Source organism: Lotus japonicus, chromosome 4, assembly GCF_012489685.1.
Source record: "Lotus japonicus ecotype B-129 chromosome 4, LjGifu_v1.2".
Taxonomy (NCBI): Eukaryota; Viridiplantae; Streptophyta; class Magnoliopsida; order Fabales; family Fabaceae; genus Lotus; species Lotus japonicus.
In genome coordinates this window covers 9,750,424-9,777,290 of record NC_080044.1, presented here as the reverse complement: position 1 = coordinate 9,777,290, position 26,867 = coordinate 9,750,424, and the positions used below count along the sequence as shown (strand labels likewise).

General features: G+C 34.4%; 3 protein-coding genes across 4 annotated transcripts; 2 read left to right on the top strand and 1 right to left on the bottom strand.

The window, feature by feature from the left end:
* Positions 1–6,132: 6,132 nt before the first annotated feature.
* LOC130712258 (glycine-rich cell wall structural protein 1.0-like) lies at positions 6,133–12,283 on the bottom strand. The gene is made up of 4 exons (XM_057562090.1): positions 12,234–12,283; positions 12,013–12,090; positions 6,492–6,657; positions 6,133–6,225 (listed from the first exon to the last, which is right to left on the bottom strand). The coding sequence occupies exons 1-4, from the start codon at positions 12,281–12,283 to the stop codon at positions 6,133–6,135; spliced, it is 387 nt and encodes a 128-aa protein (XP_057418073.1).
* A 3,765-nt stretch (positions 12,284–16,048) lies between these two features.
* On the top strand, positions 16,049–20,758 carry LOC130711068 (E3 ubiquitin-protein ligase MBR2). 2 transcript variants are annotated; one of them, XM_057560523.1, is made up of 7 exons: positions 16,072–16,207; positions 16,325–16,387; positions 17,296–18,979; positions 19,296–19,346; positions 19,837–19,935; positions 20,012–20,155; positions 20,281–20,758. In XM_057560523.1, the coding sequence occupies exons 3-7, from the start codon at positions 17,315–17,317 to the stop codon at positions 20,410–20,412; spliced, it is 2,091 nt and encodes a 696-aa protein (XP_057416506.1). In that variant the 5' UTR covers positions 16,072–16,207; positions 16,325–16,387; positions 17,296–17,314; the 3' UTR covers positions 20,413–20,758. The 2 variants fall into 2 exon arrangements, with proteins under 2 accessions (XP_057416505.1, XP_057416506.1); XM_057560522.1 differs by lacking the exon at positions 16,325–16,387 and having other exon boundaries at positions 16,049–16,207.
* A 2,967-nt stretch (positions 20,759–23,725) lies between these two features.
* LOC130713951 (transcription factor bHLH95-like) lies at positions 23,726–26,224 on the top strand. Its single transcript, XM_057563778.1, has 3 exons — positions 23,726–24,291; positions 25,369–25,821; positions 25,921–26,224. Exons 1-3 carry the CDS (start codon positions 23,968–23,970, stop codon positions 26,011–26,013), a joined length of 870 nt encoding a protein of 289 aa, XP_057419761.1. The 5' UTR covers positions 23,726–23,967; the 3' UTR covers positions 26,014–26,224.
* Positions 26,225–26,867: the final 643 nt, after the last annotated feature.

Genomic DNA, 26,867 nt, shown 5'->3' with positions numbered 1-26,867 from the left:
TTTTTTACTCCCTTTTATTTCTTCGATTTCTTTGTATATGTTTATTGATTAACATAAATAAGGATGAAAAGACACACACACACACACATATATATATATATATATATAAAATAGTTTATTTTCTGCAAGACAAAAACAAACACATTTATCATGAAAATATACTTACAAATTAATATTTTTTTATATCTAAAATTAAATTTTATCCTTTATTAATCCGTAAATTATCTTTGGTCATTGTTAAAAATACTACACACACCCTTAGTAATACCAACCACCTGAATGTGTAGCGGTAGTGAAAATGTAACACATTTTAAAGTGTGGTACACATTGGGGGATGATAATGATATGTGTGGGTGATATTAATATCAATGTCCATTATCTTTTAATACATATAACAACAATAAAACTAATTTTAAAATTTTACGCAATAAAAAAAATGAATGTCCCCCGTGCATCGCACGGGTAAAAAGTACTAGTTTTGGATAAAAATCCAGTGAAGGAAAATGAATACAACAAACTCTAGAGAGCCAAAATTTAAAAACAAACTATCAAAACCCCACACTACACATCCAGTTCATCCTGTTAGAATAGAATAGAATATTAGAATATTTATTCTTGATTTATTATGATGTGATTACGCACGTAATCTAGTTTAGATTTATTTTCTATTAACTATTAGCCTAGGAACTTTGTATATAAATACTCAGTTGTTTGTCAATAAAAAGCATGGAATACAATTCCTTCACATCCAATTGATGAAAAAAGGCAACAAAACCACAAAACAATTAGCATGCCATAGGTCCAAATCAATTGACTACCCCTTCCGCTTGATCCCTGTTAAATAAGCTACAACAAGCAAACATGTTTTTTTTTATTTGGTCTTTGGCGGATGTTCCCACCTGTTCATGAAATTGTATCCGCTCCGCTTAACAAATGACTTTCTCAGAGTTCGAACTTGTGTTTTTACTCATACGTCGGTCTAGCTTTCTCAGCACTAGACCAACAACTTGTTCATAACCCCAAGGCCCAAAGTATTTGAGTCATTTTAGAAAAAAACATATATGTAAAATTTAATTCAAAGAAAATATTAATTTAAACTATTAAATGTACGGTGGGATTTTATAAATTTGATGTTGTGTGAATCCTTCCATTGATGAGAGAATAAATGATTTGTATCAACGGGTGTTTGGATACCCGCTGGTACAGTTGTCAATGGATTTTAGCGTTGCTTTTAAATAATAAGTGAATGAAAATGTTTTATGTATTAAGTGATAAAGTACATTCATATTATATTAAATTTATAATTTTTCGATGTAACAAAAAAAATATTATACTAAATTTATATGCAATCACATATGAAAATTGAAATGTGGATACATTTTTTCTTTTTAGGAGCTTAAATTTAAATATTTGTAAGTCTTCCTTATAATTTCTCATATAAATCTTAGTATCTTACCTACTCTAAATGTAACTTGAAAAATGTAAGATTATGATGTTTATGAATGTTATTCTCAATTTTTTATTTTATTGTGGTGATGAGAACTTAATATAGTTTGTTTGTCTTTATCTATTTTTGATGTTGAGACTTAAACCTCTTTTAAAATAATTTTTTTTCATATTATGGGTCAATTTCATGCACTTTATTTTGGACATGTTTGTTTCTGCTTATAAAATTAGCGAGTTTAACTTTGAAAAAGAGATTTTAGTTCAAGTAAATTTTTAAAAATAAGAAATCCGTTTACGTTTGTTTAGAGATATAATAATTTTTTTCACTTTAGAAGTGATTTTAAATTGTTTGGATATACCAAAAAAGTTTTTTTTTATATTACCTTAAAACATAAAAATGAAATTTTATATTATTTTTCAAAATTTCAATTCAAAATGGTGTACTGTGAAAATAGGATTGAATTTCTCTATCATCAACCATAATTGATCTTTTTAGAAGCGACTGAAAATAGCTTAAGTAAATAGTCAGTTTTCAATATTTTTTTAATGATTTTTTCAAAAGCACACACAAACACATAAAAGTTTATACAAGTGATTATTTTTTGAATGTAAGCGATTGTTCAATAAATTAAGCAGAAATAAATTGGCCCTATTCGCTATAAAGTAAAATATAATGCAAGGTTCATAATTATTTCTATATAATTTTTTTCAACATTACCAAAACAAGAATTGGCTTATAAAAAAAAGTAAAACAAGAATTGACACGTATAATTGTTTCTTTACAATAAAACTTTGCTTCTTTCTTTCCTATCATGAGTTTGACACGTACAAGTTTGAATAGGGTGTGAATCTGCTATAAAATGGCTCAAGCAATTACTTTTAGCTATATGTAGTAGTGATTTCTTTTTAAAAAGCACTTGGATCTTTTAAAAGCTTGTGCCTCATCTCTTGAAGCTTAACACATCTTAAAAGATACAATAGTAATAGACATACATATCTTAAATTGTTTACATTGATAATCAATATTCTTTACTGGCAATATTCTAGCATTGCTTATATGCGTAGTTTTGACAATAAAAAATCTACTATGCTAAAGATTCTACTTAAATTGATTTATTATATAATTTGATTAAAATAATATTTTGATTGTTTTCTTATAAGATGCATGTGAAATTATAGCACCACAACCATTTTTGTTCTTATCTAGAGATTGAAAAGATGATTGAGTTTCCGTTCATATATAGTATACGCAATTAGCAGACTTTTAGCAGTCCTCTAAAACAGAAGAAAGGATGCTAACATTATTCGTTGATGTAATAATGATTTACATGCATTATGTCACCATTTTCCAATTAATTTCTAGATTACATTAAAAGTCAATTTAAATACCAATCAGAAAGTATGAAAACACCTGTTATTTTTTCATTTTCATATTTTCTGGTCAGTATCTAAATTTAAAACGATAATATGATTTATGTTATATTGGATATCATATCATCGATTTAACCTTCCATTTCGAATAAATGAATACATTTTTAAATACCATCAAAGTAATGTGTTTTCAAACTAACCATCCATGTTATCCGGTTCTTATTAATTCGTTAGTTATAGTGGCTAAATATGATGAGAAGTGAAAATAACTTTATCATAAGAAAAACTTTGCTTCCCTATAGATTTAATGAAATTTGAAATTTGAAAGCATTGTGTTATGAACAAGAGTAAGACCTAAAAGACAAAATATCATATAAGTGATTCAATTAAATTTACTCAAAGTTACATAAAATTAACATTGAAAAAGATATAATAAAGAATAATGATATAAGACCCTTTAAAATTTTGGTCTTTTTCCAAATAAGAAATAAAAAATAATGTATACATATACCTATACCTTTTTTTTTTTTGAAAGTATACATATACCTATACCTTTCATCAAAATCATTGATAATGGTCAATGAAATGGAAATAATAATAAAAATAAGTGAGATGATAATTATTATATTTTAAAATTTTTCACAATATGAATGCATTTTTGTGAACATGCTATCAAGTTTTAGATAATTTTTCAGTAAACATCGTACTTCACAAGTGACAAAAATATTAGGAAAATATATGCATAATAACATATTAGCCTAATAATATGATAGTGACATTTAATTTTATTTAAACTTGTGCATTGATCGTACAACTACGAAACTACATGGTAATGTATTTGCTTTTTATTTCTTGTTTTTATGAAGTGAAAAGTTGGCGGAGCAAGAGAAGCTAGATTTTGGCAAGGGTGTATGCTATGTCTTTTGTTTTAAAGTAAGCACATGCACTAGTTTTGGCATTAGAGAGTAAAAATCACTCAACTCAAAACGCAACCCGGAAAGCAAATCATGAAGATGGTCTAACTCTCTAATGGTACATTTTCTCCTACTTTAGCCCATTAGTACTCCATCCCAACTCAGGAAGACTCAACGCACAAATTAAAGAGCCTATTTGAAACATCTTTAGTCTGTCTCTATTGTGTTTGCATCTCTTGTTTTCACTAGCTTGTTTAAAATGTTAATCACAGTTTAAGAACAAACAATTATGTAAAGCCACTTGTTGGCCCAAATCGCATGGGGCAGTCGAAAATGGACCAAGGGAATTAAGAAAAAACACCAAGTTAAATAGGTAGCCGAATTCGACAAAGGGACACTGGTAACCGTTGCTACAAACATGGACATATTTAACACGTGCAGCATTGACTGAGTCAGTTAGGAGAGCATGTGTTTCTCACCACGATGGCTAATTACGTGGCCAAGAAGCAGTTGAAGAACACGACCCTCACCACTACGCATGGAACTTCCAGGGCAAGCATCAGATCGTGGGGGAATCAGACCCACTAACCCATCCAGTAGGGAAGAAAACCGCCAAGGACACGCGGGACATGGAGCTCTATAAATAGGAGAATCTAATTCAGAAAAAGGGTTCCCAACTCAGCTCTAAAAATCAGTACAAAGCTCTCATGTCCGCATCAAAGAGACTCAACGAGCCTAACGTGATCATGGAGGAGTATGCTGCCGAACCAGCCGTTTACAATTCCTACACTTAGATAGTTTCGAATTTGTAACCGTTGTTGCTTTTGTTAGATTTACTGTCGATTTTATGAGTTTGGATTGATGTAAAGCTTTTCAATTAGTGAATTTTATCTTCAAGCATTTTTTATTGTCTTGCGTTTTGTTTTCGAATCTTTATTCCCTTTTACCCTTTTGACACACGGTTGTCGAAAAACCCGGTTTCACACGCGCTTTAGCAAGACGTTTTCCCAAAAGAACCCTTAATTCGCAAAACTCTTAAACTTTTCAGTTGAAAAAGTGAACTAAATAATCACGCATATTTTCATTACTAAGTACAATTATGATGATTGTTAAATGTTTTTTACATGCCACTTTAATGATTATGCATATAAATAGTATAATAAAGCAGCTTTTATTTTATAAAGTATATAAAACGTGGTAGCGTCATGATTTATGTAGACATAAGTGTATACTACAAGCCCAATATGTACGTTAAACAAGTACAAAGCACACTATCATCTTTTTTTTTTACTATTGAGGGTTCTATTTCTAGCTCATGTAAATGGAAAAAACTCATTTGTCAATCTCATATATCGCTTAGTGCATTAACATTGGGGCGAGTGATTAGTCACACGATTACCGGCTGTGGGGATAACTTGTCTAAAACCAAAATCTTTGTTACTTTTGAATATCAAAAACTATAGTCGGTCTATCCAATGAGTAATTAGAATGGTTGTAAAACCGGACTGGACAAGTCGGCTAGACCGTTTCGACCAGGAACCAGACTGATGATCAGTCCCAAACACCCTAAAAATTGGAGAGTCCAGGAACCGGTGATGAACTGCTTGAACCGGTGAAAATCAGGTGAAACTAGTCAATGTCGGTGGTTAACTGGTCCGGACCGGTTGTTTTTTGAGCCATGTCCGTCACTGCTACACACTGTAAGAGCTCCGCTCCTCCGCAAAAGCCGGCGGCTACCCAGATCTCTCCAACTTAGTGCACTAGTCTACTTGCGCGAACCTCCTGCTACTCGCATTTCTCTCTTTCATGCTCTTCCACCAAAAATCTCATTTTTGTTCGATCTGTGATTTTGCTCTATCTCGGATAGTTTTGGAGGGGTGGAACTAGAAATATGAAGATGAAAAGCTGGTTGTGTGGCACTGTTAAATTTTTTTATGAGGCTATTATTTTTAATTACGTTAAAATGATAGTTTAAGGATTTGTATTCCAAAAAGACTTTGTGGGTTTTTTTTGGGTACCCATGACAGGCTAGTTTACTTTGTATCCCAAACTACAAGTTCACTATTTGACTAGTTTACCATTAACAAATATTTCAGTGATATATGGTTGGTTCAAAATTTTGTAATATTTATTTTTTTCACTATTATTTCAAAAATATGTTTATTAATTAATATTTTTAATCATTTATCCAAAAAATTAAAAGATTATTATTTAATGACTATCAATTCAATCACCGGTCTAGTTTTAAAAAAATTGATAACAGTAGATTTTATCAAAAAAGGATACTTATATACATGAATAATTATTTTTTATTCAATAATATTACCTTATAAATTATATATTTATTTTTAAATAATATTAATTAACTTATAGCAGTAATATCAGTTGAACCACGATTCAACTACGATTGAATCCATAAACCATGAACTAGTAGTCCATTACCCTCATTGGTTTGATCAGGTCCGATTTCAATCATTTTGGTAATTATTGTAATCTATAATGTTTTCACCGTTAGATATAAATAATTACATATTGCGCGGTATCGATTGAACTAAATGTGGAAATTAAATTATAACAATACATTGCTTCTCTCATCTCTATATGATCTCTTTGGTTTGTCCATTCTCTGGTTTTATTTTCAAAGTAAACAAAAAAAAATACAGTTAAAAACACGTTTGGTTGATATTTAGAAAATTTTTTCTTTAAAAATATTTTTTAAATCCAAAACAAAAAACAAAAAGATGTCGTTTTCATTTTCACTGAAAATGAGTTACCACCGCCTTCACCACCACCACCACCTTCATCGTCATCACTGTTGTTGTCCCCACTGCTGCCACCACCGTCACTGTCACCTTCATCGCCACCATCACCATTACCGCCGCCCCCACCACTACCATCACCAGCACCGTCGTCGCCACTGCCACCACTACTAGGAATGTCAAAATTACCACACCCGCAGATAAAAACCCGTTATGGGTAAAATTATCCGCACCCACATGTATCCACAGATTTAGTTAATGAATATTTCCACTATACATTTATTAATGAGACGGGTACGGATATTGAGGTATCCATACCCATGGATACCCACCCGATATATAAAATACTAAAATATCTTATATATGTGTGTGTGCGTGTGTGTAAAGAGATGCATATTAAGTCAAATATGTTATGAATTTATTTTTGGGTTATAGTTCTCCTTCAAGTAAACTTGTACAATGGTAATAATAAATAGAAACCCTTAGACCCAAAAAAGGGGTAGAAAATAAGGGTGTGTTTGATAACTGTTTTTAAAAACAGTTTTCTGTTTTATAAAATTAAAAAACAAAAAATCTTGTTTGGTTAAGTTGTTTTCAAAAAATTAATTTAAAAACAGTTTCCTATTTTATTGTTTTTAAAACAGAAAAATCAGAACAAGAAAAAATTGTTTTTGTTTTCTATTTTCATATTTCTGTTTTGTAAACATGAAAACACGGAGAACAATTTGTTTTTTTGTTGTCTCATTAATGGCACTAATGGTAATTATTAGATATTAGAAAAATAGGTTTTCACGATTCCTCTGGTTTTCGTTTTCGCTATGCAACGATGATGTGGCAGAGTGGGTTTTCATCGTCTCTGTCTTATTGCAGCAGTCCAATCTCCTCCTCTGCACCGCAAGTCTGTGGATTTTCATTGTCTCCTTCTTCTCCTCAGCCCGAGTCTTAGAGCCCCTGTCGCGATGCAAATGTTTCCTTATGGTGGGATCTAGATTCCTGCAAAGTCTCCGTCGGCGCCGGCTTCGACATCACCAAGATTCCGAAAAAAAATTTAAATCTGATGCAACCATGAGGAGTCGAATTGATTGATTGTACTGGTTATTATTTTTTTAAGTTCAAAAGCTTATCAAATTGAAGGAAGAATTGTTCGTAGAAGTAATACTGTAAGTTAGTGGACTGTGGAAGAATCAGAGCCCATGGGGAATCGGAAAAACTGCTAGCCATTTAAATCTTTGGATACCATTGAGAGATAATTCCAAGAGTTGTAGAAATTGTTATATAGGAGTAATTAGTAACATTGCTTAGTTGATGACTTGATGGAGTCACTCTCATGGACAAATGATGATGTAGGTGTAATGGATGTGGCCTCTTATGCGAAGGAGACTTGGGCTGTTGCTAAAGAGCTAGGTGTGGTTTTCAAAGGTGAAGAGGAGGATGCGATTAAGGGCCTTGAGGTTCAAATCAGGAGCTGTGGTTGGAGGCTTTTTTTTTTCTGATTCATTTTTCGGTGAGATTGGGTCTTCTGGGCGTTTGTTTATTTGTTTCTCGGGTATTATGTTGCTAGTTGCTTTAATTGGCTGGTGCTAGCATATTTTAGGGGCATATGTGCATTGTATATGCTACTGAAGGTAGCATATTGATTGTGCTGCATAGTGGCTATTTGTCTTGGTTGTTGGAGGATTATGGTTACCCGTTTTGCCTCTGATACCTAATAAAATCCACCAAGTCATCAAGGATTTGTATGCTATGTGGATCTGCCTTGTTGACTTTAGGGAACATTTAAAGTACAATGTGATATTTTTAGTGCTCTCTTTGACAAGGATGGAGGGATGGTTTAGAATCATGTTTTAAATTCATCTTGTAGCAGTTAAGATTGTTCTTAGACATGTCTTGTATTTTAACTTTATCTTTTTAAACTATCTACTTGTATTGGGTTGAAGTACCCCTTGTACTTCTCATTCAATACATTCTTTTGCCTATAAATAAAAGGTTGCAGCTGTGTTGTCTTCAGTTTCTAGTTTTTTGGTGCTGCAATTCAAGATGTTGTGGGTGAGCATTAGTGATCTTATGTGGTATAGTTTGTGAGATGTTCATTTATGGTGGGGTTTTTGCAGGTGTTGTTTCTTTCTTTTGGGTTTTGCGAGTCTATTCTGAATGGTTTGGAAAAGCCTGCGTGATGATGCTTACTTGGAAGGGCTATGTTCCCATGAAACACTTTTTATCAAATAAATCTGTTTTGTTTAAAAAAAAAAATCATTGCTGGGTTGATCTATATATGACTTATAATTTGCACACATCTCTATTTTCAATATTTCATTTAAATGTTTTAATTGATAACATCCTTTGATAAGTTTCTCCAACATATAGGAGAAGACTATGTGTGGCTAGCAATACTCTAGAATTATAGGCATCCAAACAAGTTTTCTGTTTTATTGTATTTAAAACATGTTTTTAGAATAAATTTATCAAACAAGTTTTTTATTTTTTTATTTTCAAAACTGTTTTCAAAATCTAATTACCAAACAAGTTTTTTTCTTATATTGTTCTCAAGAATAGTTTTTAAAAATTATTTTACAAAACAATTTTGAAAACAAAAAAAATGAAAACACTTTCAAACAGGCCCTAAGTATTTGTCTTTACACATTGATTAACTGTAAAGTTTAATCTTAAATTTTATTTCCATAAATGTTCATGGATGTTTGGTGCCCATTGATATCCACAAATATTTTAAAATTCGGTTAAAATCCACTTAATGGATATCCATGTGGGTATGGAGCAGATACGGGTATGAATGTTCACTTGCGAAGCGGGTGGTGGATATATACTACCCAAGCCCACCCGTACCCATTGACATCTAGGCCACCACCAATGTCATCGTCGCCTCCACCACCTTCACTACCACTGTCGCTTCCACCACCGGCTTCATCTCTGCAACGCCATTGTTGCCACCACCACTGCCACTACCACCACTGTCATCGTCGTCTCCACCACGACCACGACCACCAACTAGTGAGATGAAAAACGGTGATGGTGGTGGTTGGTTGTCGTGGCGATGCTGGTGGTAGCGGTGATGGCAATGACAGTTGAGGTGGTGGGTGGGGAGGAGGTGAGTGTGGTTTTGGTGGTGGGGGCGACGAAGATGGTGGTGATAGCAGTGATGGTTGTGCCAAAGGTAGTGGAATTGACGACGGTGAATGTGGTGGCGGCAGCGATGACAACAATGACAATGAAAACAATTTTTTTTTTGAAAATAAAAACTAATTTTTGAAAATAAAAATAGAAAATAAAAACAAAATATGTTCTCAAACTAAACATGCCTAAAGTTCGTTTATTTGTGTCCCAGAATGATAGCTAAAGTAGTAAGAGTTAGGGGGACATATGAGTTGGGTGGGGGAGGTCCAGAGATCAAACACTGGAGGATGCAATTTATCTTTCCGATCAGTGGCGGAACTAGGATATAAAAATTGAGGGGGCCAAAATAAATAAGATTCCAATTCATTTATTTATATTTATTTATATATAACATAAAAATAAAGACATTTAAAAAAACATAAAAATAAAGATTATACAAGAATATTTAGGTTTTTTTTTCATTACAATATAGTGATTTTAATTATATTCTTGTACCTTTACATAACATTATTATAACTGTTCTCACAAGTCTTTTATTTGAAAACGGAATGTATTTTTTACTCTTAGTTATTAATTTTTGAGAGAAATTCATCAGATTCAAATGTTGTTCTATTAAAAAAAACATTTTTTTTACCTTTAAACACAATTTTTAATTATTTTGACAAGACTTTTTTTTTTGAAAGAAATAAATTTCTTTTACAATTTTTTTGAAAATTATTCTTTTACTTCTCATGATTTATTTTCTGGTAAAAATTAAACATATTGCATTAATATATAATTCTCAATTCTAAAATTGGAATAGTTCAAACTCCTAAACTTTTTATGAAAAGAAAAAAATGTCAATGCAATTCATTTTAAATTGGTATGATAGATATAGTATAAAAATTGGGTAAAACTTACATGCAGTACCATATATGCAGTTGGTGTTGTTCTTTAATCAAATTAGGACACGTGGATTGTGAGTTCAACCATGGAATGCAAATGGAATTAGGGGAATGCACAATCCTGCAATTTTCTAGGAAAAAGACGGTGGATGTAATTAAAAACACAATTTCTGCACAATTTCTACTCACCAGCGATGCTTCTTAGTAATAGGGACCCTGAATTTTTAGATCTTCGAAATTTTTGCAGACATGGTGTGAGAGGACAACATCTTCCTTCACACTCTCAGTTGGTTCCTCTCAATCTCGTACTGGTGATCTTGCAACAACATAGAATTTCCAAACACCCACAACTGGTTATGTGTATCAATTTCTTCTACTTTCTACTGGTCATTAGGGTGATGACCTTGCTCTCTTTCCCGCAGAAGCCATTATCGGTGATAACCGAGTTGAATTTTTTAATTTGTTTTATTAATTAAAATAAAGCCACGTGTCCTAATTTGATTAGAGAACAGCACCAACTGCATATATGGTACTGTATGTAAGTTTTGCCCATAAAAATTAGAGAAAAAGTTTGATGCACCGACGGTGTAAAGTTTTTTTACACCGTCAACCAATCAGATTTCAAGGATGTGAGAAAATCTCTCTTTTCATTTAATTTCTTTAATTGATATGACACATCCTTAAAATTTGATTGGTTGACGGTGTAAAAAAAATTTACACCGTCGGTGCATCAAAATTAAAATCTAAAAATATAATCAAAATTAATGACAAGTAAAAAGATGTGTATGAAATTAAAAATAAATATTTAAAGAAAAGTATATGAACAAGTTTTAAATTTCTATACTCTTGTCTAAGCTGTCAAATACTAGACCAAAAAATATACTGGTTAAATCTTAAATAATTAAAAAGAATAAAAGGCCAGGATTCGAACCTGGTTTCTCGAGGTAATAGGGAATAGCACTAACCACTGGGGAACCTTTAGTATTTTGTTATAGGACGCATATTAATTGTACATATATAATAATAGGTATAAAGTTTGGGAGGGCCATGGCCCTCCCCTGTCTCTACATAGTTCCGCCATTGTTTCCGATGTATCAAAAAAAAAAGTTCGTTTATTTGAGTAAATTGTGAAACAAAGGAATTGATAAAAAAAAATTAAATCTGATTAATATATTTAATCATTTTATTTGATTCAAAATCAAAACTAATTTGATTATTTTTTTAGTCTTTCTTTATTTTATCCCGAATAACATGATTTATATTAGTTTTTTTAACATGATTTATTTCAGTTATCTAAGATAATATTTTTTCTTTTAACTTTTTTTAAAAGAATAATATGTTTTTTTTTGTCCTTTGGCCATTATGTTTTTTTTTCCAATGTTATGATTTCATCTGCACTCAATCTACCCAAGTCTCTGACTGACACGAACCCAGAGACCACACTTAGACACATCACACCATCTCTCTACCCCTTTAATCACTCCCTATCTCTATATTTTTTATTACAACCTTCTTTCTTTTCGACCATCATATCTTCCTAGTGCCTCAACTCCAAATTTCCCATGGAAGAAACTATATGGTCTAGCCCTGTCCCAAATAAGGTAAAGCACTTCATGTAGAGAGCAATAAACAATACCCTGCCTTGTCGTGAGAACCTTGCAAAGAAGGGTATCCAAGTCCAAGAAGAATGTGCTTTGTGTGGCCAACAAACGATTGAATCCCTCTAGCACCTCTTCATTGAGTGCTCCTGGGCAAGATCATCCTGGTTCACACACCCCATGGGAGTCCGTACAGAAGCAATTGCAGGAAACACTCTTCAATGGTTTTCTCAATGGTGCACTGATCATAAACCGGAGGATGCAACTACTCTATTCCAAGGAGCATGGGCTATTTGGAAGGCACGTAATGAACGTCTTTTCAATGGAAATACCTTGGATCCTATGCAACGTGCTGTGATGACCCTACATGAATGAATGGAATGAGGCTCAAGGAAAACCGCAAAGATTAGACCAGGACAACACAACACGTGTATGGAATCCACCGCCACCAAACTTGATAAAAGTTAACCTTGACGTTGGATGGACCGGTACCTTTGCTAATGGATTTGGTTTAGCGGCTAGAGAGCACAACTCCAGTATGATGGTGGCAGCAACTCATTCAGACCCCTTTCGGTATGATCCCATAGTTGCAGAAGCCTTAGCCATGAGATGGTGCTTGTCGCTGATGGCTGATCTAGGCATGTAGGAAGTGCTCATCGAATCATATTCTCTTGTGGTCATCAACGCCATGAAAAAGAAGAATAACAAGCCAGATTTAGAGCTATCATTCAGGACTGCAAGCTTCTAGCTCAAGCCTTTAAGTCTATTTCTTTTTCCCATGTCAATAGGAAGACTAATAATTCAGCTCATGTAATAGCTTCTATTGCTTCAGATTTCCCCTCTCACATATGGTGGGATCACCCCCCATTGCTGTTGTAGAGGCCATCTTTGTAGACGCCTTTTCCACTATTTAATGATATAAGTCGTACTGGTTTTCAAAAAAAAAAAAAAGAAGGTATGACTGTACCCAACAAAGAAACAAAAAACATGAAGCCACAACTAAAAATCCATGATCCCTGTTGCCATAACAATAACATGCTGCCCCCCGTAAGTTCCACTCCACTCGCTTCGCCAGTCTGCCCGCGAGTGAGGTGTGCGACAGCGCCCCTCAAGGATGAGTTTGCTCTGACGATCAAGGTTGAGCCTGAGGGATACGATCTGCAGGATCATGTCCGATTTCTTTGGATATTTGGCGTCATTGCTATCGGTGGATGGGTGTCTGTACAACACTGCCTCAGAATACAAGAGAACATCTACTGCAATTTCAATTTGGAGGAGATAAAAAACATCAAAGAGGTGCTGATGCAATCTGGTTAGTAGTTATTTGGACGGTGTGGCTGATTCGGAATGACATTATTTTTAGGAATGACATGTTGGATATAACAGCAGTTATGGAGATGATCAAATGGAGGTCGTGGCTTTGGATTAAAAACAAATCGAGTGGGTTGAGCTGCTCCTTTTTTGAATGGTCCTTTCCTCCAGTAATTTGTCTGCATGAATTGTCTGCATGAATTATAATGGTGCTGTGTTTTCATTTGCTACAGTGGTTACGATTGTAGAACTTATGGGGGGGCGACATGTTATTGTTATGGCAACAGGGATCATGGATTTTTAGTTGTGGCTTCATGTTTTTTGTTTCTTTGTTGGGTACTGTCATGACAAATGTATGCTTTGATTTCAATGCTAAATGTGGTGGCATTGTCATGTCTATGTAGTTTCGTTGGTTTTGGGTGGGTCTTCTTGGTTTTGTATCGGGTTTGCTTGGGCTGTTGTGGGGTGTTCTTATTGGTAGTTTGCTGGTTCTTTTGTCTTTTTTGGTCTCTTTTGCTTGTATTATGGGTTGGAGTACCTCTTGTACTCTTTTTAATGCAATATTTGGCTTATAAAAAAAACAACCTTCTTTGCTCGGTAATAAAAATCTAAAATAAAAAGATAAAGAGCCTAAAAAAAATAAAATAAAAAGATAAATACATTTAGTAAATTGAACGAACACATACAACAATAGGAACAAGAAGAAGAAAGAAAGAATCACTGAAAATCCTCTTCTCTCTCAATCCAACCTCAACCTCTTCTTCATCCTCATCAATCTTCGGATCCCGCTCTAGTAACTATTTCTCTGCGATTCCTTTTCTTCGTCAATGCTCATGTTCATCGTTGTTATCCTGCATCGAAATTCGTTTTTTCTTAAATTGTTTTGGGTTGAAACGATTTTCGAATTCCAGGTTTTCATCTGGATGTTCTTACATCAATCGGTTTTGAACCCATAAACTGTGAACCGATAGTCCAGCACCCTCATCGGTTTGATCAGGTCCGATTTTAATAATTTTGGTAATTATTGTAATCTATATTGTTTTCACCGTTAGATATAAATAATTACATATTTTGCGGTATTGATTGAACTAAATGCAGAAATTAAATTATAACAATACATTGCTTCTCCTGTCTCTTTAGGGTCTCTTTGGTTTGTCTATTCTCTGCTTTTATTTTGAAAGAAAAAAAAAACAGTTGAAAACACGTTTGATTGATATTTAAAAAATGTTTTCTTCAAAAATGTTTTCTAAAATATGTCCAAAACAGAAAACAAAAAGATGTCGTTTTCATTTTCACTGAAAATGAAAATGAGTTACCACTGCCTTCATCACCACCACCACCTTCATTGTCATCACTGTTGTTGTCCCCACTGCTGCTACCACCACCACCATTACCGCCGCCGCCACCACTACCATCACCATCACCAGCACCGTCGTCGCCACTGCCACCACCACCACCACCACCTAGGGATGTCAAAATTACCCACACCCGCGGATAAAAACCTGTTATGGGTAAAATTACCCGCACCCATGAGTATCCACATATTTATTTAATGAATATTTCCACTATATTTATTAATGAGGCAGGCATGGATATTGAGGTATCCATACCCATAGATACTCACCCGATATATAAAATACTAAACTATCTTATATATATATATGTAAAGAGATGCATATTAAGTCTAATATCTAATGAATTTATTTTTGGGTTATAATTCTCCTTCAAGTAAACTTGTACAATGATAATGATAAATGGAAACCCTTAGACCCAAAAAATGGGTAGAAAATAAGTATTTGCCTTTACACATTGATTTAATTACATTTTATTTTTAATATTATTTCCATTTGAACAAATATATGTGAAAATTCATATATGTTCATGGGTCCCATCTGGTGCCCACGAATATCCACATTTATTTTAAAATCCAGTTAATGGATCTCCATGTGGGTATGAAGTGGATACGAATATGAATTTTCACTTGTAGAGCGGGTGGTAGATATATACTACCCATGTCCACCCGTACCCATTGACATCTAGACCACCACGTACCAATGTCATCGTCGCCTCCACCACCTTCACCACTACTGCCGCCTCCACCACCAGCTTCATCTCCGCAGCCGTCACCGCCACTGCCACTACTACCACCGTCATCGCCGCCTCCACCACGACCACCAACTCGTGAGATGAAAAGCGGTGATGGTGTTGGTTGTGGTGGCGATGCTGATGGTAGCGGTGATAGTAATATTAGTTTTTGTTACACTGATTGATTTATTTTAGTTATCTAGATAATATTTTTTTCTCTTAATTATTTTTAAGGATAATATGATTGATTATGTTTTAGTTTTTACCCAAATAAAAAAAGATAGAGTATGTATTTTAACCGTGAGAGAGAATAGTTTCTAAGATTGACCTGTATCCAATGACTTCCAATGTGATGATGATTCCATCGGCACCCAATCTACCCAAGTCTCTGACTGACACGAACCCAGAGACCACAGTTAGACACATCACACCCTCTCTCTACCCCTTTAATCACTCCCTATCTCTCTATATTTTTTTATTTTTATTACAACCTTCTTTGTTCGGTAATAAAAATCAAAATAAAATCTAAAACAAAAAGAGATAAAGAACCTAAATAAAATAAAAAGATAAATACATTCAGTAAATTGAACGAACACAGACAAAAACAGGAACGAGAAGAAGAACAAAGAAAGAATCACCGAAAATCCTCTTCTCTCTCAATCCAATCTCAACCTCTTCCTCTTCCTCATCAATCTTCAGATCCCGCTCTGGTAACTATTTCTCTGATTCCTTTTCTTCATCAATGCTCATGTTCATCGTTGTTATTCTGCATCGAAATTCGTTTTTTTCATTAATTGTTTTGGGTTGAAAAGATTTTCGAATTCCAGGTTTTCATCTGGATGTTCTTACATCAATCGGTTTTGGGGTTGAGGATCGCGATCACCCATTAGGTTTTTTTCAATTTTCCCTTTAATTTTGCTTATTTTCCCCCTTTTTTAACCCTACCCTTTTGAAATTTATGATCGATTTGATGGCATGCTTTCTGTTTCTTCTAATTTGGATTTGATTTTTTGATTTTTTTTGAGCTTTGTTTGGTTCATTCTGTTGGATTGGGGATTTTATTTAGCTTGTGTTTGAATTGGGCATTAGAGCAATCTAGATTCTGGGGTTGTAAAGTTTCAATCTTTTCAATTTTAACCTGATTAGTTTTGAGCTCATTCATGCAGTATCTTAGCTTTTTGTGCCTTTGGATGCAGACATCATGTTGTGTTGTTCTGTCCTCTTTGGTGTGGGTGAGAAATCAGGGGAGATGAGAAGCTTTATCAGAGCATTCTTCTTACAGCTTTAGTTTTTTTGAGATAGTTTGTTATTGACATTGTGTTGATGTTGTCTCTTAAACCAATTTGACTGATATACATGATATATTTCCTGCATTCATCTCTCTTGTTATGTACTTCCACCGAACATCCTTCCAAGCTCCTGTTAATCTCATTAAAGTAAGATTGTTACTTGTAAAAAATGTAGCATTTGTTACCAAACTTAAAGCTCAATCCACTGGAGAAAAATACAGATTTGGGCTTCTTGGGCTAGTTCTATCTGATTTATGTTGTACTTGTGCAGTTTTAAGTTTTGCGGCAAACTTTTTTTTTACCCTCTTGTGCCTATATATACCTTACATCTTGTATTGCATTGATGAAATAGCTACTTTTTGACTGTGTATGGCAAAGCATGTTATACTCTTTAGTTTCACAGCCAAAGAGATCATTTGTAGGTTATATGTGTGAGCATCGCTTTCGTGCACCTTACTCATGGCTTGAGAATTGAACAACTTCTATGTTTTTTCTGTTCATTAATTTAGGTGGGAGAGCTTGATTCTGATGCAAGGTCAAAGGAGGACTGCTGGGTCCTTCCCAGCAATTGTTAGCATGATGCAAGGGCCTGGTTCTAGTGGCACTGATATGAATAACCAGTCTTCCTTGAATCATGTGCAAAATGCAGTAGATTTCCGGTTGTCAAATTATAGGGGGTCTACTGGTGAGACTGCACATTTACGTGGGACTGGTCCTAATGTCAGCTTCAGTGGCTGGAATAATGGAGAATCTAGTTCTGGACTGAATCTTATCAACCAAGTCAATGATGAAGGTCTAAAATCAGAACATGGGATGTCTTCTTTATGTGGTACAACTGCTGATAATGGTCTCAGACCTGAGGAAAGGCAATTGCATGTGAATCAATCTAGAATTCACCATTCCTTTTTGCAGGGTTCCAGCTCTAATCATATATCCCAGAATATTAGTCTCGATATGGGGCACATTCCTAACACTGCTGATCGTGGGAAGGGCATAGAAACTTCTAGTGCTGCTCATGACTGCAATCCTTGTGAATTAGGTAGAGAGAAGGCACCATTTGGCATTGCTTCATACAATCATATAGGAGCTTCATCTGAAAGTCCTGGATACATGGCTTGGGGAGATAGTGCCAGTTCATGGGGTCCTTCCTGCAAGAGAAAGGCCCTCGAAGGTAGTTCTGGGCATCTGTGTACTGAAGGAAGCTCAAGCTCTCTTGTGCAAACGGAAAATGGTTATTGGCCTACTGATCCTGTTGATCTTAATGCTTCCTGTAGCTTAAGTGATTCTACACCTTTAGAGGATTTTTCTGTTATTAGCCCTCCATTACAACAGAACACACGAAATGGGATGAGGCAAGAAGCTTCCAATGCATTTCCTTCCATGATAAGTGTTGCGGAAAATGTGGAAAGGCCTCTAAGAAACTTTGATAGGAGAATAACCCGACTACAGCATCAGGAATCTGGACCTCTCAATTTAACATCAACTGGGAGTGGTATACTTCATAATCATTCTTCTGCACATCAAATACCTGGCTCTCTCTTATTTAATGATTCCTTGGAATTGAGGTTAACAGCTGGAGCAACTGCTGCTAATTCTGGTGCTGTTCAGAACCAGACACCTGCCCTGCACATGCATCCTACTCCTTGGAATAGAGCTGCTAATCCTAGAGCTTCCAGAGCTTCAAGTTCTTATAGCTCTGGAGAAAGAGCAGTACGGGAAGATCTTAATTTAAGAATCTTTCCAAGAGATTCTACTGACCACTTCATGAATGTGCCTGCATCTTCAGGACTTGAACCTATGGGTTGGCATGCATCTTCTAGTAATGTGAACAATGCTGGAGGTATCCCTCCTACATCCTGGACTGGATCTAGTTTAAATGTCCATTCATTACCTAATCCCAACTGGACATTTAACCATGATGTCCCGGCGGAAAATCTGCAGAGAGTGTCAGAGTTGAGTCCTTGGTCCCTTTTTCCATCAATTAGCTCTGCACCTGGTACTCATCACAGCCATTCTATTTCTACCCCCTCTACTTCTGGTCCTCCTTCATCTTCTCAGGGTTCTAGCAACAATCAACCATATCGAAGAACAGCATTTTCAATGGAAAGAAGGGGTGGTGATGTTCTCTCTGGTCCTCATTCACTGCGAGCATTAGCCTTTGATAGTGAGGGGAGACGTCGACTAATATCTGAGGTATTATTACTACTTGTTTGACTATTTAAAAATATTTTGCACTAATACGTATTTATATAGCCAGGGTTCAGAATTCAGACAACAGGAAATATGTATTACAGATTCTTACATTGCTTGGCAATGCTTATGGTGCTGATGTTCATCTAATTTCTGTTTGCTGCTTCATCCTTTCATAATTTTTCTGTTTCCTTATCAGCAGAATAACTTACTTTTTAGCAGCCAACTGACAAGCATTTTATTCAATTGAAGTTTAATGAAGAAGGTTCTTCCACCATTGTCCTACCTGAACTAACTTTGTAGTTTTTCCGTGTTGCAGATTCGCCAAGTCTTGACTGCAATGCGGAGGGGTGAGAACTTACGAGCTGAGGTTCGAAATTTAGTGTCTAAATATATCTTCGCAGTTTATGACTTGCATACTTGTGTTGTGATTGGAGGTAGAAACTCATCTTCGGATGAATACTCATGGAATAATTGGGCTAAAAAGAATTTGAAACTATTATAACCACTAGACCCCGTAAATTGACTTAGCTATACAGAAAATGTAACAAAAAATGCTGGCTATATCCTCTATTTGTACATGTTCTGAGGTATTTTTTCTCTCATTGTCATAAATTGACTTAGCTAAAGGGAAAATGCAACAAAAAATGCTGGCTATATCCTCTATTTGTACTTTTTTTCTCTCGCTGTTCTCAAGAAATTGGCATTTTTACCTATAGAGTGTAGTTGCCAAAGAAATATTGGCTTTTGAAGCAAGGACAGGCCTGTTAGCTTGCACAATGTTCTAGTCGACTTTGCAATACTCTGGACTGTTGAGAATGCTATCCTAACTTTTTCCTTTGACACTTGTGAAATGTCAGGATTATATGGTCTTTGACCCTTTCCTATATCATGGCTTAGCTGAAATGCATGACCGGCACAGAGAAATGCGCCTTGATGTTGATAACATGTCTTATGAGGTAAAAGAGAATATATGGTACTCTCATCCATCAGCTATGCTGTTGTCATTTCTTACTGACTTAACTGGGATTGCAGGAACTATTGGCATTGGAAGAGCAAATAGGAGATGTGAGCACTGGATTGAGTGAGGATAACATTCATAAGTTAATGAAACAGCGGCTTTACATTTCTTTCATGGCTGAATCATCATCTGATCCTGAACCTTGCTGTATCTGTCAGGTATGAGTAATAGCAGTCTCAGCTAGTAAGAGTATTGAGAGGACACGTAAACAGTATAATTGGGCGTCTGGTTTCATATGAGCTTGATACTCACTTGCATTTTTCTTGTTCTTCTATGATGGCAGGAGCAATATGCTAATGGAGAGATTATTGGTTCACTAGATTGTGGGCATGAGTTCCACACTAAGTGCATCAAGCAATGGCTTGTTCAGAAGAATCTGTGCCCCATTTGCAAAACAACAGCCTTAGCTACATGATAAGGAGCAAGTCTATTATCTGAACCTTGGAAGAAAATTTCCTTGCTCTCTTACATCATCCTTCTATCAGTTTGGTCTTTCCCTGGTTCTATTCAAACTTATTTTACTTTATGAACTTCCTTGTTCTCAATAGGACAGGACCTCTCATCTGTCAGGATTGGGAATGAAAGCATAACAAAAAAAAAAAAAAAAAAGTAAACAGTAAACAGAAAAATTGGTGGGTTGAACTACAGTAGAGTATCATTTATACTGTCGTCGTGGACAAATTACATTTCATTTATGATGGCTGCAAGCACTTGGATTTTATTAAATTTGATTATAAATTTAAGACTTTTGTTGCTGAGTAGATTACATTGTAGACGATGTAGATAGTCACCCTAGTTGATTCACTTTGTTTCACATATAATCTGATTGGATGTTAGAAGAAATCGAGAGGAAAGAAAAATAAGAGAAAATTGGTTGATGAATAGGAAAAAAGTCTAAAAATCTCTCTGTTTATGTGTTTTATACAAAGTAGGGGTGTACAAGACCCGGCCTCACCCGCCAACCCGGCCCGACCCAAGCTTTTAGGGCCGGGTTGAACCCGGCCCGATCATTAAAAGAGACCGGGTTCGGGTTGATCTTTGAGTTACCCGACTTCGGGTAGGGTCGGGTTCGGGTTAACACTCGGGTCACCCGGCCCGTCCCACATATATATTTTATAAAATTTTAATTTGTTATAATGATTAAAATGTGATACATGGTGCTCAAATTTATCTTACCATGTAGATGAAATTAAAATGTTTAACATTTACCTTATGAATTAAATAAAAGTTGGTCAAACTATTGACACTTTCATGCTCTAACAAGAGAAAATCATGTGTGTGTATTATGCATATGTGAAACAAGTGAAGAAATGATCAAACAAAATGTAAGCCTCTCAAGTGCAATAGATTATGAAAGAATTGGATTCTTTCAAGTTATTTCTCCTAAAAAATAGTTCTAACTTATAACTCTTTTAGTATGTTATTATCTACAATTAGTATCAAATAGTCTTAAACTTATTGTCCATCGGGCCAACCCGGTCCCGTCCTACATAGACCCGTCCTAAATTGGACCCGCATAATGTCGGGTTGCTTCGGGTCTAGGGACGGGTTAGGGTCTATGAATTGACCCGATCAATATTTAGGGCCGGATTAGGGTTAACCAAAACCCGTCCCAACCCATCCCTTGTACACCCCTAATACAAAGTTCTTGGAGGTTAGCGCGTGTGATTCACGCGTAGAGAGAACGAAGGTTATTGGCCAGTGGCAACCATGCTTTGGGTTGTGGCCAGTTGGAGTAAAGGTCGAGTTTGTCGTTACACGTGGAGGAGGTGACAATGTGTTGGTGTTGTCGTGTGTTTGGATTTGGACTCTCTCTCACATTTATCCACCTCAGCATTTATCTCAATTACACACATTCTCTCTCTTCAAATTATTTATGCGTGTGTTTCACTCTCCAATGCGTGACTTGGTCTTTTATTTTCTTCACATTCCTCTCTCTTCTCTCTCCTGATATTACGGTTTGTATTCTTTAAAACTGTTTTCTTCTCTCTCCTACTATTACCCGTTTTCAAATATAATGCATTCATTCTTTTTGTTTTAATAAAAAAATTGTGAGTTCTGGTGAGTATTTTTTGTTTGTAATATATTGCATTCATTCTTTTTGTTTTAATAATTTTTTTTTAATTTCTTCTATTTTTTGGGTGAGTATTTTTTGTTTGTTTTAATATACCATTAAATATTAAAATACGTAAATATTGTTACATTGTAAAAAAGATACTAAATTAAATATTAAAATTTTATCATTATTTTTAATTAGAAATCTCAATAAATATAATATCAAGAAATATTTTAATTTTTCAAAAAAAGAAATATTTTAATTAATTAATTATTTTTAAACAAAAAGCCCGTGCAATGCACGGGCCACTTTACTAGTATTTAGCAACTCAACAGCGGAATAGTGAAGCCACAAGTCAAGGATCGAATGCGAGGGTCAAGGACAAACATGCTCTTGATATCATATAAAGAGAAGCAATTTTAAGAAAGAATGAAGATGAAGAAGAGAGAAGAGCAAAGGGCAGTGTGCTAGGGTCTACATTTTGGATGATTGCCTTAGAATATAAAATACTTACCCAAATTTATAGTAATGGGTACATTACGAATCTCTATTTAACAAGGGAACACAGAAATTAATTAATCTAGAAAATAATCTAAATTACCTTAATTACTTTGAGATAAAACTTATATATTATAAAATACTCTACGATACGATAAAGAGATTATGAGATATCTTTTTCATATTCTAACAATGAAGGTTCACAGGTCATTGAAGTCGAGGGCTTGAAGAAGAAGGTGACCGACTCACCTCAGGTTGAAGGATATGTTTATTTATGCCTTTAGATCCTGGTGCGAGGTTCTAATGGGGAGGCCCAATTTATATCATACGACTAATTTTTCTTCTATTAAGGATGATTGTTTGATGTCATATATATGTATTATGAACATGATCGAATGATCCTTATACAACTCTTTTCTCGGAGATTACTGTCTTGGACTCCAAGGTAGGAGGTGATAATGGGCTGAAGATGGGGAGTAGTGATCTTTTTCCAGAACTTATCCCAGGGACGTCGTTTGATGGTGAACTTTCCTCTCTTGTTTTTAAAAGTAACGCTAAAGTCCATTAGTAGTTGCGCAACAGGTATCCAAGCATATATTGACGAGAAACATTTATTTTTATCAACAATAGGATTCAAACAACTCTTCGAATTTCTTACAAACTTAGCTTAAAATAATAATTTAAATTAACATTTTCTTTCAAATGTATTTTACATATATACTTTTCTAAAAAGGATCAGACACTTTGGGGGGTTACCAACAATGTGTTAGTCTATTAGTAAGCAAGCTAGATCTTCGTAAGAGTGAAAACAAATAAAATGTAACTGCGTTAAATACTTAGTAGAGGTTTTTGCTTCCCTTAGAGGTTCTACCAGCTCGAACATAATTACTTTAGTAGAGCATACTTGTGGTTTTAAAAAACGTTATGAATGAAATGAAAATGTATCACTTTTAGCTAGATTGTCTACATTCTCCTTCATGCAGAATCTCAACCATTGTTTTTTTCACTTTTAAAAGCTATGACCATGAAAATTTAATTACTTAAAAGAATTAGCAATTAATGATGATGAGTTATTTTATGATCTGGAAAAGAAGAAGGAAGGGTCCAAATCCAACGAAATGAAATGGTGCCAGTGTGTATGTGGTGGGGCCCTGAGATGAGAGGAGAACATTTTGGTATTTGCTGTACGCGGTGATTATGCTCTCAGTATTTGTTAGGATGCAGAGTAACGCCCTGCCAACTTTCATCATTTCTATTTTCTTTTTCTTTTTGTTTTCTCCTCAAAAGCTTCAACTAAACTTTGTCACCTTTATATAAACGCACCCTTCTCCTTTCTAAATTCTTCAAACTCTTTGTTTCTCACTCACTCACTCTCTCTCTCTCTCACTCATTCTCTCACTCTGTCTCACTTTGGTCATGGCTTTAGAAGGTCACGATTTGAATTTGGGTTTCGTGTGGGAAAGCCAGTCTTTGGGTTCTCTTCCCAATTTTGATAACGCAAGTGAGAGCAGAGAGAAGTTAGATATAAAGCCACAAAACAAGAAGGAAGAAGGAAATGGAGAAGAAGCTCTTGTGAATAAGAAGAGAAGTCGAGGTAATAGAAGAGAGAAGAATGTTGTCGCTGATGGTGAAGGGAAAGTTGATCACGAAGTGCAGATATGGATTGAGAGAGAAAGAAGAAAGAAAATGAGGAACATGTTCGATACCCTTCATGCTTTGCTTCCTAGGCTTCCCTCTAAGGTAAAATTCCAGGTCATTCTTCTAGTTTGAAGTATAAAAGTATTTCTATTAATGAACATCTATCCCCATTGATTAATTTTCATCCCTTGCATGTATATCATTCCCTTGTTTTTTTTCCCATGAAGTTTATCTATGTGATATCAGGAATTCCAGGTTTTCTATATTTTTTTCGACCTTGGACAAAAAAGACATATCTAAAATTCTTTTAAACATATCTTTATCTCTACATGTACTTTTTCCCCTTCTTATCAGGTTCGAAAAAAAAATAAAAAACAAAATTTTTATTTTTTATTCTAATCGTTGTGGGGAAATGGAAGACCATACACCGATCTAAGGTCAAGATCGGTTTTAAAATTTATACAAATAATATTTTTTTTACTGAATATCAAATAACCCTCTTTGCTTTTCATGTTAAGTATTGTTATAATTAAACAAAATAGATATATAATCAAAATATTTATATTTTATATATTTAAAATTTATACCGTTAACATTGATGTATCTTGAGGACATATTAGATAATTTTTTATATATTTATAAATGTAATATATGTTATTTGAATATTTGATAATTTGATCTAATATTATTGAGTGGCACAACAATAATAAAGTTTTATGCAAATATTATTATTATTATTATTATTATTATTATTATTATTATTATTATTACTACTGTTGGATGTGAAAAAAAAGACAAATGAAAACTTTTTTCTGAAAAATAAAACATTGATAATAGCCTTTGTATTTTTCATGTGATAAATGAATTATTTTAATAAAAAATCTTATTTTATCTTCACTCCTAAATATGGATGCAGGCATGATATATTATTATTTTATAATGACACAATTATTATTATTATCATTCTTGCTACCTATAAAATGTTCAAAAAGTATAACCGACTACAATAGATGTGTTACGTCAAAAAAATACAATAAACTACCTTTGTTACCTTGGAAACTGAGATTCATCATTATGATGACCAGAACTTATATCTTTTCAAACATGCACATCCAAACTTGAGCTTAGTCGGCCCATTCCATGATTTACTAAATTGCTTTGATTTTGATTCCTTTGCAGGCTGATAAGTCAACCATCATCGACGAAACAGTGAGCTATATAAAAACCTTGCAGGAGACCCTCGAAAAGCTTGAGAAACAGAAGCAAGAAAGGCTCCAATCATCTATGTTAAACTCGCAATGGCAACAACCCTGTGACTCAAGGGAGGGTCTTATTCCTGATATGGGATCTTCGATCAGCTTATCCTCTGGAATGGTGGGAATGAAAACTTCTTCAAATCCTTCAATTTCATCTAATTCAGCTTCTGTGCAACCAGTGGGTTTTCAAACATGGTCTTATCAAAATATAGTGTTGAATGTTATTGGATTTGAAGCACAATTTTCCATTTCTACTGCCAAGAAGAAAAGTACCTTAACCACCATTGTTTTTGTGCTGGAAAAGTATAAGATTGAGGTCATTTCTGCTAACATTGTATGCAACGGTAATTCAAATGTGTACCTCATTATTGCTCAAGTAAGTTCAAAACTTTATCCCCCACTCTATCATTTTCTTATTTAGGTCATGATGAATTGTTCATAATAATATATATATATATATATATATAATTTGCAGGCAAAACAAGATTCATATCTATTTCAAGATGTAAATTCGGTGGCTGAAATTTACAAGAAAGCGGCTGGAGAAATTCAGTTATTCATTGCTTAAATTTTGGTCACAAAATTAAGACTTGTCTATTTATCCTGTTAATGTATAATTTTATTTGCGTTAGAAAAAGTTCGTGCTTTTATTCCGTAACATTAAAGCAGACTATTATAATCTTTCATCTTTGTACTGTAATTGAAACTAGTATGTGTGTTTTCTGTGTTCGTTTCCCAATATTATAGAGAGAGAGTATTAAAACTCTTTCTTACTTCAACGATGCTTCATATATGGATATTTCATTAAAAATCGTAATTGTAAACATTAATATAGTTGGTTAATTTAATAACATTTTGGTTTAATTGCACATTTAGTCCTCCACTTAATGTGAATGTGTCATCATAGTCCTTAAACTTTGAAAATAAAATTTTTAGTCCTCAACACTTAGGGATGACAATGGGTCGGGTACCCGCTAAAAATACCCACAATGGGTAGAAATAAAAACCTGCTAAACGGGTATGAGGTTGGGCATGGGTATGAGTAATTACCTGTAGGGATGACAATGGGTAGGGTACTATACTACTCATCCCCACACCCCCGTTATAAAAAAATACCCGTACCTGTCCCATACCCGCGCGGGTAGCAACTTGAATGCCCGTCCTCGTACCCTCTGGGTACCTATTACGCGCAATTTACCTAACCAAAATATAAATTTTCACTATTTTTGTTAATAGAAATAAAAAATACAACTAACCTTTTAAATAAAAAACACTAATGAAAAATACAAAAATTATCTAAATACTTAACAAGTAAAATCATTCAACTAAACATATGTTTTTTTAAGGAATAAACAAGAAAGATATAACTTTAAATTTATAATTTTAGATTTATAATACAGTCCTAAATTGTAGATTATTAAA

Bases quoted from the DNA above. Each gene is read 5' to 3' on its own strand.
- LOC130712258 (XM_057562090.1), bottom strand. From the start codon at position 12,283: ATGGGGTGTGTGAACCAGGATGATCTTGCCCAGGAGCACTCAATGAAG. The intron at 6,658-12,012 runs GTTGTAATAAAA...CATTCCTAGTAG, and splicing joins GATGGTCGAAAAGAAAGAAG to TGGTGGCAGTGGCGACGACG. The intron at 6,226-6,491 runs GTGAAAATGAAA...AAAACATTATAG, and splicing joins GCGGTGGTAACTCATTTTCA to ATTACAATAATTACCAAAAT.
- LOC130711068 (XM_057560522.1), top strand. From the start codon at position 17,315: ATGCAAGGTCAAAGGAGGACTGCTGGGTCCTTCCCAGCAATTGTTAGC. The intron at 19,347-19,836 runs GTTCGAAATTTA...GTGAAATGTCAG, and splicing joins GTGAGAACTTACGAGCTGAG to GATTATATGGTCTTTGACCC. The intron at 19,936-20,011 runs GTAAAAGAGAAT...CTGGGATTGCAG, and splicing joins TTGATAACATGTCTTATGAG to GAACTATTGGCATTGGAAGA.
- LOC130713951 (XM_057563778.1), top strand. From the start codon at position 23,968: ATGGCTTTAGAAGGTCACGATTTGAATTTGGGTTTCGTGTGGGAAAGC. The intron at 24,292-25,368 runs GTAAAATTCCAG...ATTCCTTTGCAG, and splicing joins TTCCTAGGCTTCCCTCTAAG to GCTGATAAGTCAACCATCAT. The intron at 25,822-25,920 runs GTAAGTTCAAAA...TATAATTTGCAG, and splicing joins TGTACCTCATTATTGCTCAA to GCAAAACAAGATTCATATCT.